The sequence below is a fragment of the Mustela nivalis genome (genome assembly GCF_964662115.1).
Source record: "Mustela nivalis genome assembly, chromosome: 9".
Taxonomy (NCBI): Eukaryota; Metazoa; Chordata; class Mammalia; order Carnivora; family Mustelidae; genus Mustela; species Mustela nivalis.
The window spans coordinates 119260987-119274926 of NC_139028.1; the positions used below are offsets into that span (position 1 = coordinate 119260987).

The 13940-nt window shown below is 65.8% G+C and overlaps 1 protein-coding gene across 1 annotated transcript in view; it reads right to left on the reverse strand.

Moving 5' to 3' along the window:
• Nucleotides 1-1868: 1868 nt before the first annotated feature.
• MUC5AC (mucin 5AC, oligomeric mucus/gel-forming) overlaps nt 1869-13940 on the reverse strand; it is a 29517-nt gene continuing 17445 nt past the window's right edge. Inside the window, exons 33-56 of the mRNA XM_082682476.1 lie at nt 13647-13909; nt 13288-13555; nt 12647-12994; nt 12359-12466; nt 11909-12274; nt 9651-11823; nt 9155-9363; nt 8603-8777; nt 8080-8330; nt 7814-7997; nt 7202-7409; nt 6739-6917; nt 6286-6373; nt 6078-6181; nt 5853-5884; nt 5297-5468; nt 4866-4967; nt 4606-4643; nt 4101-4223; nt 3915-4013; nt 3433-3552; nt 3154-3217; nt 2925-3039; nt 1869-2543 (exon numbers count right to left, since the gene is read on the reverse strand). Coding sequence (XP_082538602.1) covers nt 2204-2543; nt 2925-3039; nt 3154-3217; nt 3433-3552; nt 3915-4013; nt 4101-4223; nt 4606-4643; nt 4866-4967; nt 5297-5468; nt 5853-5884; nt 6078-6181; nt 6286-6373; nt 6739-6917; nt 7202-7409; nt 7814-7997; nt 8080-8330; nt 8603-8777; nt 9155-9363; nt 9651-11823; nt 11909-12274; nt 12359-12466; nt 12647-12994; nt 13288-13555; nt 13647-13909 — 6129 coding nt within the window. The 3' untranslated portion in view covers nt 1869-2203. The remainder of the gene's footprint in view (nt 2544-2924; nt 3040-3153; nt 3218-3432; nt 3553-3914; nt 4014-4100; nt 4224-4605; nt 4644-4865; nt 4968-5296; nt 5469-5852; nt 5885-6077; nt 6182-6285; nt 6374-6738; nt 6918-7201; nt 7410-7813; nt 7998-8079; nt 8331-8602; nt 8778-9154; nt 9364-9650; nt 11824-11908; nt 12275-12358; nt 12467-12646; nt 12995-13287; nt 13556-13646; nt 13910-13940) is intronic.

Genomic DNA, 13940 nt, shown 5'->3' on the forward strand with positions numbered 1-13940 from the left:
CAGCGTCCCGCAGGAGCTGCGCCCGCCCGCTGCCCTCCGGCCTCACCCCACGCCCAGATTCTGTCCCCAGAATCATCCTTCTTTGGTCTCTGCTCCCAAAGCTTCAGCGGCCACCCAGAGGCCCCTGTGTCCCCCACCTGGGCCCCCTGGGCTCTCTGCGAAGCCAGCTCACCACCCAGGGCCCAGGTCTGTGGCCAAAGCAGATGGAGTAGCGGCCCCCACGCACCCTGGACGAGGCCTCAGGGCCTTGGGGTGCTGGCTTTGGGGGCACACGTGGTCACAGGCTCCCCAGCATCCTGGGTCCTTCTCTCGGAGCCCCTGGCCTCCCTTGCTCTGGGCAGAAGCTGCCCACCCCGTCTGGACCCCCCATGCACGAGGGTGGGACCCTCCACCCCACCCCCCACCCCACCCCCGTCCCAGGCAGAGCCATGAGCATCTCGTGCAGCCTTGGAGGCCCTCCGGGCCAGGACTCCACCGAGGCCACGGGAGGTGGGGTCTCAAGCTGCCGGGGCAGCCCATGCCCACAGGGGCCTCTGCTGGTCACGCAGCTCCACCCCAGAAAGGACAGTTCATCCCCCACACCCGCCTGGGGTCCAAGGGGGTGGTAGCCGCCGGCTGTGGCCTGGGGAGCCTCCCCTGTGGGAAGAGCCTCCTGGTGGCCTTGGGGCCACACCCGGCTTGTAGCTCTTTCCAGAAACGGCTTGCATAACCTGGCCATGGGCTGCTGTGGCTGGACTGGCTGGCAGGGACTGCTATCTGGTTACCTCCTGCCACCAGCCCCAGATCCAGGCAGGGGCGGTGCTCTCCCAGGGAGTGGAGGATTAGTCACTGCACCCTGCGCCCCGAGGAAGGGGCAGTTCCCTCCGACACCCGAGCCGCTCAGGGGGTCTGCGGCGCTGACGTGGGAGCCGCCCACTGCTGCGGGGCCAGCTGGTTCGTGCAACAGCCGCTCCCAAAGCCAGAGGCCTGAGAATGTGCTGTGCCCAAGGAGGGCATCCCGGGGGTCGACAGCCCGCTCCCTGTCCCTGTGGGGCCATGGCCATCCACCTCACACTCAAGTGGTCTCCTGAGCCCAAGGGGCCACGGGGTACTGGCCGAGGGAAACCCTCCGTCCCCAGCTGGTCACTGCTGACAGGAGGGGTCAAGCTCCAAGGTCGGTCCCCTTTGCCGTGTGCCTGGACCAGGGGCAAGAGCAGCATTGTCCGGGTGGGTCCCCTACAGAAACTGTAAAGGGTGGTCCCCAACCCCCGGGGCTGCTCTGGCCAGGTCTTTGGACCAGGGTGAGCCCTGTCCACACTCCCAGGGCATCTGCGGGGCTGGGTCAGGCCTTTGGTCTGCATGTTGCCAGGGAGGTGGTCTGGAAGCTCCCCTGGGGCCGCCAAGGAAGGTGTCGAGGAACCTAAAGGTTCTCAGAGCAGAGCTGGGGGTCACAGGACGGACGTGGGAGGGGCAGGGGCTTGGATGCTGGTGGCTTTTGTGCACACACACACCCACACGCACACACCCGCACACACACTCACACACACACCAAACCCAGCAAGTGTGTGATGAGGGGGTCTGATGCCTTGTGGGGAAAAGATAGAGCCCTCTTCTAGAAGGTTCCTTCGCCATGCAAAGCCTACTGGTGTCCAGTGTGGCCAGCTGGGGCATAGGCAGGGCCACACAGGACTCCCTCCCTCCCTCGATTCCGTGAAAGGATGGGTGTCGTCCCCCAGCCCCTGGAGGCAGCAGACGCCCCTGGGTGGACCTCCCCAGTGTGACCCGTCTGGGGCCGGCCGAGGGTGTGGTGTGAGCCCCTGGCGCGCAGCCTGTCCCCACCCCGTCTCTGGGTTTCGCAGATCACCTTAAAAACCACACAGAGTCCACAGTTTGCAAAATGCTCCAAGTGTATTTATGAACCAGACGGTCATTTCCTGAAGCCCAGGGCCAAGGGAGGAGCAAGGCTGCGCCTCCTGGTGGACGGCCCGGCCCAAAGAGTCCAAGTGCCCATCCCTGTTAAGACCCCCACGCGATGCACAAGTCCTGGGAACGCACGCTGGACCCACGGCCAGAGTGGCCTGAGGGCTGGTCGGGGCCACCGCACACCCGAGGGCCAGCTGGACCCCCGAGAGGCACAAGGTGAGTGGGCCGGGCATCATGGCCTCGGGCCCCCTGGGCCAGGGCTCGGGTCCCTGGAGCCAAAGCTGTAGGGGCCAGGATGCCCTTATCGGTGTATCCCGGAGGGGCGTGGCCGGGAGCCCTGAGGACGGGGGCTGGTCAGTCCGCCGGTGGAGCCCGTGGCCCTGGAGCCCCTCCTCCAGCCCGTGTCCCCCACCTCCTGGCTTTGCTCCTCGTCGCTCTGCACAGGCCCCGAGTCTGCCCCGTGGCCCAGGGCGCCGTGGGAGCCGCAGCGCTGCCGCACGCAGCCACACTCCTCCACCTGGGGGTAGCTGAAGGCCCGGTGGGAGCCGTCGGGACAGCGCAAGGTCACGTTTCTCAGGGAGACGCGCCGCTCCTGGCAGCACTCGCAGCTGTGCCGCAGCGCGTTGGCCTCCTGGGAGTAGCTGTGGGCGGGCGGCCGCATCAGACCCAGGCCCCCACCCCGTGTCGCCACCACCCATCCTCCAGGCTCTCGGGCAGCGTGTGACCGCCACGCAAACTCCCGCGCCCGTGGCCAGGTGTGAACACTCCGCAGCCAACCGGGCCGCCAACACGCCACGGCGAGCCCTGCCACGCCGCCGGTGGGGCCCTCAAGTCTGTGGTCTCGGAACAGCCTGCTTCCTGCCAGGGCGCAGGCCGTGGCCTCCGAACGCCCAGGACCAGCCGCTCAGCCCACCCCAGAGCCCACCGCGGCTCCCAGCTCTTCCTCCCCTGCCCTTCATCGCCACCCCCTGTGCCCCTGACGGCTCTGTGACCCCTGCAGGCCGGGGGAGGGGCTCACGTACACAGAGACACTGTCTCCACAGCTGCCACGGCAGAAGGCGAGGCGCACGGGCCGGGGAGACCTACAGCCCTGCTGGTGGAGGACTTGGCGCTCGTGGAACAGGGCGCAGGCTGACCCTGGGGGTGACACAAAAGACCGGCGGAGGCTCAGGCCTGGCCGGGCCCCCTGGGCCCCCTGGGCGCCCCAGATGGGTAGGATGGCCCACCCCCCCTGTGGACGTGCCCACTCACTGTTCTGGGGCTGCGGTGGAGGACAGGACAGACAGCAGCCGTCCTCGCTCAGCCTGGCCTGGTCCTGTGCCAACAAGAGGGCTTCCTTGAGGGCCAGCCGCTGGCCCAGGAGTGGAGGAATGGACAGGAGGGGACGGTGCCCCACAGAGGTGAGTGGCACCCCTGCGGCCACTGCACAGGGCCAACCGTGGCTCCCCACCCCCACCCCCAGGTGACCCTGGCCGTGGCCTCCCATGACCCACAGTGGGCCAGGCGGGGCCATGGGCTCCCGGAGCTCACCGCACGACAGCTGAGCGGGGGACACGCCTTCTTCCTGGTCACCACCACAAGCCCATCCTGGTGCTTCTCACACTCGTGGGTCACGCAGGGGTTCATGGGGTCTGGCCAGGACTGGCCCGGCTACAAGGAGGAGCCGGCCAGCAAGGTAAGAGGACGGGGAGCTCTGTGTGTCGGCCTCCAGCCCGTGGGCCTCCGGGGTCCTCCCGGTCTCGGCCGGGCACCTGCCTTGCGATGACGGCTCCCCAGGGGCCCCCGTGTGCCGGGGCGGCTGGTTCCGCACTCCTGCCCCTGCACTCCCGCCCCTGCGGCCACTGGGGACCTCACAGCTCCCCCGTCCAGGCAGGGGTGGGACCTGGCCCCGCCCCGGCTTCCCCAGAGCTCCTGGGCAGGGCAGGGTGGCTTCAATGCACCCCCAGGACTCACTCCGTGGCCCCGGAACCCCCCGCCGAGCCCCCCAGCCAGGCCCAGCAGCTGCAACTCACGTAGAAGAGATGGGGGGAGCCGTCCGTGGCGTTGAGGACGCAGGCTTGCTGCACGCACCCGCCACAGCACTGCCCGCTCTGCTCCCGGTACTCGAAGCCCTGCGGGGACGGCGGGCGTGTGGCCTGAGCACCCCCAATCCCCAGCGGTCCCGGCGGCAGTGTGGGGCAACCACCGCAGCCACTCACCTCGGGACAGCGGGTGTTGCAAATCTGAGTCTCACAGCTGATCACCGCCGTGTCTGAATGGGGGCCGCCGGGCGCCTCGCACCGGCACGTCTCACACAGGCTGGAGGAGATCACGGAGCCGGGCTGGGGAGAGTCGGGCAGCTGAGGCCGGTGAGCTTCCAGAACGTACCCCTCTGGGCCTGGTCCCCGCTAGGCAGCCAGGGCCCTCCAGGTGCCCCTAAGTGCCGCCTCCTGGCGGGGGACGGGGCCCCCCGGAGCCCTCACCTTGGAGACCAGGGTGCCCGGGACGTCGCAGGCTTGGGAGGGCCCAGTCGGGGGCACTGATGTTGGGGGCCCTCATCACATTCGGGAGGGCGGGAGGGACGCTGGCCTTGCCCACCCTGCCGATGTGGAGGAGCGGCCCAGCCGGCGGCCGACCTGGAGCCTCGGCTACCCTGGGCTGTGGGCTGTGGTCCCCGGAGGGCTCACGGATGCCCCCGGGGTCCTGACCTCCGCACCCTCTTACCTGAAACAAGGTGCCATTGGCGCTGCAGACGCTCCAGCCTGTGCAGGGGGGACGCACGGGCTCACGGACCGGCCTCGCCCCTCCGCCCGGCCCACCACGCCCCAGCCCGCAGAACAGCGGGGGCCATAAGCGTCACCGGGGTGGCTGGCCCCCGGGCCCCGGGCAGCGATGCCCCAGCCGCGCCCCCCCCCAGCCGCAGAGAACCCCCAGTGCGTTTCCCTCCACAGCGCCCGGCCCGCCAGGAGGTCGCTGGCACTCACTGCAGTTCTGGTGGGGGCAGCAGGCTCCCTCCTCGTAGGTCAGGATGGGGTGGGAGCCCTCGGGACAGGCCACGGGCTTGGGGCAGTAGCTGGTGTCACAGGCTGCAGCGGACGGGAAGACGGCCCTCAGGGCCCGGCTCTCGCTCTGCACACACCCGCCCCCACCCAGCCCAGGGCTGCACCCAGGGGTCTCCAGCGGGGCCCAGCACCCGGAGGGTAGGCTCTCCAAGGGGCACGGGCCACTCTGGGCCAGCCCGGGCAGAGGAGCCCCCGTCCTCCTGGCATACACACCCTCCCCAGAGCTTGTCTTTTGGGGGGTCACCGGCGGAGGCCTTAGTGGGGGACGAAGGGTGTGGTCCCCTTGGTTGTGCCCCCCACCCCGTGGCCCCCGGCACTCAGCCGAGGGCCTGTGGGCATCAGGCCGGGCTCACCGCAGTTGTACTGGGGACAGCACTGGTCGGCCTGGGGGGCCGCAGGCACAGGTACCAAGCCGGGTGCGGGGCAGGCTGGGGGCAGGGGGCAGGGCTGCGGCCGGCAGCTCAGGGTCCATGTGCCGTTCTCACAGGTGCACCGCTGGCATCCCACGCTGACAGCGTGGCCGGGCTGCAGGACGAGCGTGTGTAAGCCCAGGGCTGTGCCCTGGCCTGTCTGGGCACAACAGCAGCCAGACCACAGGGGTGCGGGAGCCCACAGCTGAGGGCCAGAGGGGGACCCTGGGGGAACAGGGGGAACCGGAGGAAACTGGGGGAAGTGGCTTCAGGGGTGGGAGATGGGGTGGGCGGATGCCAGGTGGGTGACCACCTCTAGCTCCCTGCGTCTGAGGGGAGCAGGAAGGGACCCCAGCGGACGTAGGAGCAGGACCACCCCAGGAGCGGGCACTCCCCGTACGGACGCCCCCACATCCAGCTAGAGCCCCCTCTGTGCTCCTCCTCTGAGGCTCTGGCCCTAAGTGGATGCCCTACCCCCACGCCATCTGGCCACACTCACCTCCACAGGCTCCCCGTGGGGCCCCAGGCACCCTGGAGGGAAAGAGAGGCCACAGGTAGGCAGTGGCAGCCCCAGCCTTTCAGGGACTGGACTCATAGTGGCGGCCCAGGCAGTCCCAGGCCACGACAGAAAGCCCCAGCATCTGGCTGGGAAGCCCAAATCCGAGGGGGCAGCTGGTGCTGGCGCACCTGCCGGCCCCCAGCCCCCCCCCCCGTGGCGACATACTGTGGCAATCTGTGGGCACGCAGACTTCGGAGCTCGGGCTGAAAGGCATCAAGCCCTCTGGACAGAAGCAGCCTTCCGTGATGGGGCCGGCATCCTGTAAGGCCCTGTGGGGACAGCAGAGGGGCTGGCCTGGCCTGTGCCCTCCAAGCTAGGAGAAGGCCAGCCTGGGGGCCCCGGGGTAGGTCCGGAGGGAGATGCTGGTGCGTACATGAGGCTGGCGTTGTCCCTCCCGTAGCAGTAGGAGAGCTTGGACGGGCCGCACGGCTGGTACACCTTGTCGGCAGGGCAGGCAAACGCTGTGTGCAGGGAGAGGCCACGGCTGAGGCCAAGGGCATCTGCTCAGAGCAAACTCCGAGGCCCTGTCCCCAGGCACGTGCTGAGGGCCGGACACGGGCCTGCGGCTGGAAGCTGGCCCCTCGGCCCCACCCCCAGCCCCGCACTCCAGGCTCCGGGCACCCTATGGGGGTGCTCCTCCCTTCTCTCCTGGAGCTGAGTACACGCGGCCCTGAGGCCAGTCTACCCCTCCACCTCCCTCCTACCTCTCCCCTCCCCTCCCCTCCCCCTGGCCCAGGAAGCCCTGCAGCTACTGGCCCGCCTGGTGTGTCTGTGCCCTGGCCGCATGCCGGCGGCTGCCGCTCGCCAGGACCGGGTGGGCACTCACGGCACGTGTGGTTGGTGTGGCTTCTCCAGTCGATGCACACGCCACGGGAGGCACAGAGGGACGCGTACAGCTCCAGGCCAGAGCACACCACGTCGGAGATGGTCCCGTGGCAGTGGTCGAAGACGCAGCCTTGGTAGAACGGCAGCGGGGGGATCACCGCATGGCACGGCTCGAAGACCCTACGGCCAGCAGCGCAGGGTTGGGGGCAGCTCGGGCTCTGCCTGCGGCCTGCGTGCCCCGAGCAGGACGGCCCACCGCAGCACGTGGGCGCAGACCCACAGCCAGACAGAAGGAGCGACCCAGTCAGCCACCCCCGCACCCAGGGTCCCAGCAGTGAGCCGCGGCTCTGCCGCCCTCCCGCTCCGACACCCTGCTCCCTCGAGCCGCCACAGGCCCACGCGTCCTGCCCACCCCGAGGGTGAGGTTGGGGGGCTGCCCTCCCTGGGCCCTCCCCAAATCTCACTTGCTCAAAATCAGCCGGCAGATTGGCGACGAGGAGCACGGGGTTGGGGAGGGCGCGGGCCTGGCCGCAGTGGGCGTCGGGGAGGGCCCGTGGCATGACGGCTGCTGCGGTGTCGTCACCTTCCAGTGGCCGGACATATCAGAGCAGGAGGCCGCCACTGCCCCGCCAGGCAGGCGACACTCATCCTTCTTGTCATTGGTGCAGGTGCCTAGGGTTGGGGGGGCGGGTGTCAGGCCGTCAGGGGACCGCCGAGCGCAGCCCACCCGTGGGCCGCGGGGTCACTGAACTGGAGTGGGGTCCTGATGCTCAGGGCAGCACTCGGCGGGTTGGCTGTGGGACCTGATCCTAGGCGCTTCCCTGTTCCCCCCAAGAAGCCAGACAGTTCCCCTGCAGGGTGGACAGGTGTGAGCCTCAGGTGTGTGGCTGGGCCCTCTGCTGTGGGGACCGGGTGCTCTCAGTGCAGCTGGAAAGCGGACACGGCTGCAGGCTCGGGGCCACTCAGGCAGCCTGCATCCCGGCGGACAGTGCGGCCCCCAGGGGTGTCCCTCAGCGCGACCCCCCTCACACGGACACCCTCCGCTGCAGGCAGAGCCCGGTGGGGCCGGGACTCACCGCACTGCCCCTCCGTGTTGTTAGCAAACTTGCTGAAAGGGACCTCCACCGAGAAGATGAGCCCAGAGAACATGACCTGGACGCCAAGTTCAGGGATGGTCACGTACATCTTGATGCCGATTTGGGACACGCTCACGCCATCTTTCTGGAAGCCGGGCCTGACCACTCTGTCGTTGAAGATGATCTACACAGGGGAAGGATGAGGCAGAATAAGGCATGTCCCCAAGCCGGCCCGGTCCGCAGGGCACAGCCCCGGGGTCCCCTACCTCATTGGTCATCACCCCGAGGACGGGCTTGCGGGTGAGCACGACGCGGTCCCCCCGGTACTCGACGATGATGGACTGCGGGCAGGACACCCCGTTCTCCGCCCCGCACAAGTAGTTGTCGATCAGCACGCGGAAGTGGCCGTACACGGGCACGACCTGCTGCACCAGCACGTAGGTGCAGCTGTCCAGGAACGTGTAGTAGGTGCCGTCGAAGGTGATGTAGTGGGGGTCGCCCCAGCCGCTGCACACACCTGCGGGCGCGCACCGGCCTTACGCGGGGCTCGGTCCCCTGGGGCCCCTCCCACCTGACACGGCCACGGGGCCCTGGGGTTTGGGCAGCATTCCACTTGCTGCCCTGGTGGAGGCCCGGGGCCTTCTGTCCCCTGCCTCGCTGTCAGGAAGTCCTTCCTAGGGTCTCACCCATGTCCGCCCCGCCCACTCCGCCGAAGCCCCGCCCATCCGCTGAAGCCCCGCCTGCCCCGGAAGCCCCGCCCATCCCACCGGCCAGCAGCTCCCTGCTCACACTGGCACTGATAGCGCGGGCAGCAGCCGTCCTGGTCTGCCACCTGCACAGGGGGGAAGCCGTTGGCGCAGGTCGGGGGCTGTGCCCGTGGGCACTCGCGCCGATGCACGGTGATGACCCCGTGGCCCTCACAGGTGGCCTGAGAGCAGTTGGGCATGGGCCAGGTCTCGCCTTTCTGTGGGGGAAGGACAGTGCTCAGTCTTGGACCCAGGGGGGAGCAGGAGGCACAGGAAGTCGGGATGGGACCCACCTTCCCCACCCCTGCCCCCCTGTTTCTCCCACAGGCCCCCACGCCCCATGGAGCTCGGACACAACCCCGCACCCCACCGCAGGCTGCCCCATCTGCAGCCACCGGCCGGGCGCCCATCGCCAGCTGCTTGCACACACTCCTGGCTCCCCAGGCGGCGCCCACTTTGGGCAGCCCTGGAGGACCACCACGGGCTGCTTCCCAACAGCCAGCCGGCTTCAGCCTACCCGCAGCTAACTTTCCACCCCCGGAAAGGCGCCAGGGGTCCCTGCACCAGCATCTGAGAAGGGCAGATGGGGAGTTACCATTCTTGGAGGGACTGCATTCGGGCACCCCTGCGTAGTGATGGGCACGGGGGCCGAAGGGGAGGAGCCAGGCTGGGAGGTGGTCGGGGCAGGAGGTGCCACGCTGCTGGGACAGGACTGGTCCATCTGCCGGACCACACGGCAGTCCAGACTGCATGTGGCATAATAGCAGTGGCCGTCGAGGTCAGTCTGTTGGTAAATGATGGATCCTGCGAGAGGAGGCGGGGGTGAGCGGAGCCGTCCTGCGGGGGAGCCACGGCCCAGAGACACTCTTCCATGCTCGGCAACCACCCCAGGGGCAGACACGGCACGAGGCCTTTCTACTCAGAAGTAAACGGAAGAAATACTCAAAGATGGCTAGGTCGCACCTGGAGATGATGGTGGCGAGTCAGTGACAAGCGACCCCTGCCCTCTCCCATAGCAATGGCATCTTCATAGACCAGACAGCAGGAGACAAGACAGCACACACACCACACCACATGCACGAGTCACATACCTGCGGGATACAGCTTGCCGGACACGCTGCAGAAGCACGTGGTGCTGGCCGGAGCCGTGGAGCTCGGCCATGGCACACTGGACACCACGGACGTATGCTCCGGAGGGGCTGAGCTTGGCGTCACTGAAGTGTGACCACAGTGCTCTGGGCGCTCACAGCACAACACCCGGACCTCATAGTTGAGGCACATCCCGACATTGCCTCCCTGGTCCCGGTTCCGGCACACCAGGCCCTTGCTGAGGTCGCACTGCACCACCTGGCCCAGCTTCTCGATGCTGACCTCGGGGTGGCTCTCGGCCCGGCACTCCAGCCGCGAGATGTATTCGGGCCGGCGGCAGATTTTCTCTCCCCTTCTCATGATGTTGCTGAAGCTTTCCACGTCTCCTCCGTGGGGTCCCGGGGACGGGAAGTCCACGTCAAACCACTTGGTCCACGTGCACTGTGGCTGGCAGGTGACAGTCACAGTAGGGGAGTGGGTTGCTTCAGGTGTGTAGAAGGGAGTGGTGCTGGCTGTAGGAGCAGACATTGTCCCGGTTGGTGGCACGGAGGTTGGGCTGGTCCTTGACACAGTGGTTGCGCTGGTTGTTGGCACCGAGGTTGGGCTGCTTGCTGGCACGGTGGTTGAGCTTTTTTCTGGCACTGATGTTGGGCTGGTTGCTGGCACAGGGGTTGAGCTGGTCTCTGGCATTGAGGTTGGGCTGGTTGTTGGCACAGGGGTTGAACTGGTCTCTGGCACCGAGGTTGGGCTGGTTGTTGGCAGAGAGGTTGAGTGGGAAGTCACCAGGTGGACGGTTGTCTCAGTTAGGCTGGTGGGGCTCATACTTGGGGTATGAGGCACTGTGACAGTTTTGTGCGTCGTGCAGTGCTCTGGGGGCTCACAGCACAACACCCGGACCTCATAGTTGAGGCACATCCCGACATTGCCTCCCTGGTCCCAGTTCCGGCACACCAGGCCCTTGCTGAGGTCGCACTGCACCACCTGGCCCAGCTTCTCGATGCTGACCTCGGGGTGACTCTCGGCCCGGCACTCCAGCCGCGAGATGTATTCGGGCCGGCGGCAGATTTTCTCTCCCCTTCTCATGATGTTGCTGAAGCTTTCCACGTCTCCTCCGTGGGGTCCCGGGGACGGGAAGTCCACATCAAACCACTTGGTCCACGTGCACTGTGGCTGGCAGGTGACAGTCACAGGAGGGGAGTGGGTTGCTTCAGGTGTGTGGACGGGGGTGGTGCTGGCTGTAGGAGCAAACGTTGTGCCAGTTGGTGTCACGGAGGTTGGGCTGGTCCATGACACAGTGGTTGAGCTGGTTGTTGGCACCGAGGTTGGGCTGCTTGCTGGCACGGTGGTTGAGCTTTTTTCTGGCACTGATGTTGGGCTGGTTGCTGGCACAGGGGTTGAGCTGGTCTCTGGCATTGAGGTTGGGCTGGTTGTTGGCACAGGGGTTGAACTGGTCTCTGGCACCGAGGTTGGGCTGGTTGTTGGCACAGGGGTTGAGCTGGTCTCTGGCACCGAGGTTGGGCTGGTTGTTGGCACAGAGGTTGAACTGGTCTCTGGCACAGATCTTGTGCTGGTTGTTGGCATAGGCATTGAGCTGGTTTCTGACACAGGTCTTGGACTGGTTGTTGGCACAGGGGTTGAGCTAGTCTCTGGCACCGTGGTTGGGCTAGTTGTTGGCACAGAGGTTGAACTGGTTTCTGACACAGGTCTTGGGCTGGTTGTTGGCACAGTGGTTGAGCTGGTCTCTGGCACCAAGGTTGGGCTGCTTGTTGGCAGAGAGGTTGAGTGGGAAGTCACCAGGTGGACGGTTGTCTCAGTTAGGCTGGTGGGGCTCATACTTGGGGTATGAGGCACTGTGACAGTTTTGTGCGTCGTGCAGTGCTCTGGGGGCTCACAGCACAACACCCGGACCTCATAGTTGAGGCACATCCCGACATTGCCTCCCTGGTCCCAGTTCCGGCACACCAGGCCCTTGCTGAGGTCGCACTGCACCACCTGGCCCAGCTTCTCGATGCTGACCTCGGGGTGACTCTCGGCCCGGCACTCCAGCCGCGAGATGTATTCGGGCCGGCGGCAGATTTTCTCTCCCCTTCTCATGATGTTGCTGAAGCTTTCCACGTCTCCTCCGTGGGGTCCCGGGGACGGGAAGTCCACATCAAACCACTTGGTCCACGTGCACTGTGGCTGGCAGGTGACAGTCACAGTAGGGGAGTGGGTTGCTTCAGGTGTGTAGAAGGGAGTGGTGCTGGCTCTAGGAGCAGACGTTGTCCCGGTTGGTGGCACGGAGGTTGGGCTGGTCCTTGACACAGTGGTTGCGCTGGTTGTTGGCACCGAGGTTGGGCTGCTTGCTGGCACGGTGATTGAGCTGGTCTCTGGCACTGATGTTGGGCTGGTTGTTGGCACAGAGGTTGAGCTGGTCTCTGGCACCATGGTTGGGCTGGTTGTTGGCACAGAGGTTGAGTGGGTGTCTGACACAGGTCTTGGGCTGGTTGTTGGCACAGAGGTTGAGCTGGTCTCTGGCACCGAGGTTGGGCTGGTTGTTGGCACAGAGGTTGAACTGGTCTGTGGCACTGATGTTGAGCTGGTTGTTGGCACAGAGGTTGAACTGATTTCTGACACAGGTCTTGGACTGCTTGTTGGCACAGGGGTTGAGCTAGTCTCTGGCACCGTGGTTGGGCTGGTGTTTGGCACAGAGGTTGAGCTGGTCTCTGGCACCGAGGTTGGTCTGGTTGTTGGCACAGAGGTTGAGCTGGTCTCTGGCACTGAGGTTGGGCTGGTTGTTGGCACAGAGGTTGAGCTGGTCTCTGACATTGATGTTGGGCTGGTTGCTGGCACAGGGGTTGAGCTAGTCTCTGGCACCCTGGTTGGGCTGGTTGATGGCACAGAGGTTGAACTGGTCTCTGGCACTGATGTTGAGCTGGTTGTTGGCACAGAGGTTGAACTGATTTCTGACAAAGGTCTTGGACTGGTTGTTGGCACAGGGGTTGAGCTAGTCTCTGGCACCGTGGTTGGGCTGGTTGTTGGCACAGAGGTTGAGCTGGTCTCTGGCACCGAGGTTGGTCTGGTTGCTGGCACAGAGGTTGAGCTGGTCTCTGACACTGATGTTGGGCTGGTTGCTGGCACAGGGGTTGAGCGGGTCTCTGGCATCGAGGTTGGGCTGGTTGTTGGCACAGAGGTTGAGCTGGTCTCTGGCACCGAGGTTGGTCTGGTTGTTGGCACTGAGGTTGAGCTGGTCTCTGACACTGATGTTGGGCTGGTTGCTGGCACAGGGGTTGAGCGGGTCTCTGGCACCGAGGTTGGGCTGGTTGTTGGCACAGGGGTTGAGCTGGTCTCTGGCACCGAGGTTGGGCTGGTTGTTGGCACAGAGGTTGAGCTAGTCTCTGGCACTGAGGTTTGGCTGGTTGCTGGCACAGGGGTTGAGCTGGTCTCTGGCACCAAGGTTGGGCTGGTTGTTGGCACAGGGGTTGAGCTGGTCTCTGGCACTGAGGTTGGGCTGGTTGTTGGCACAGATGTTGAGTTGGAAGTCACCACGTGGACAGTGGTCTCAGTCAGACTGGTGGGGCTCATACTTGGGGTGTGAGGGACTGTGACAGTTTTGTGCGTCGTGCAGTGCTCTGGGGGCTCACAGCACAACACCCGGACCTCATAGTTGAGGCACATCCCGACATTGCCTCCCTGGTCCCGGTTCCGGCACACCAGGCCCTTGCTGAGGTCGCACTGCACCACCTGGCCCAGCTTCTCGATGCTGACCTCGGGGTGGCTCTCGGCCCGGCACTCCAGCCGCGAGATGTATTCGGGCCGGCGGCAGATTTTCTCTCCCCTTCTCATGATGTTGCTGAAGCTTTCCACGTCTCCTCCGTGGGGTCCCGGGGACGGGAAGTCCACGTCAAACCACTTGGTCCACGTGCACCTTGGCTGGCAGGTGACAGTCACAGGAGGGGAGTGGGTTGCTTCAGGTGTGTGGACGGGGGTGGTGCTGGCTGTAGGAGCAGACGTCTTGCCAGTTGGTGTCACGGAGGTTGGGCTGGTCCATGACACAGTGGTTGCGCTGGTTGTTGGCACCGAGGTTAGGCTGCTTGCTGGCACGGTGGTTGAGCTTGTTTCTGGCACTGATGTTGGGCTGGTTGCTGGCACAGGGGTTGAGCTGGTCTCTGGCACCAAGGTAGGGCTGGTTGTTGGCACAGAGGTTGAACTGGTCTCTGGCACAGATCTTGGGCTGGTTGTTGGCACAGGCATTGAGCTGGTTTCTGACACAGGTCTTGGACTGGTTGTTGGCACAGGGGTTGAGCTAGTCT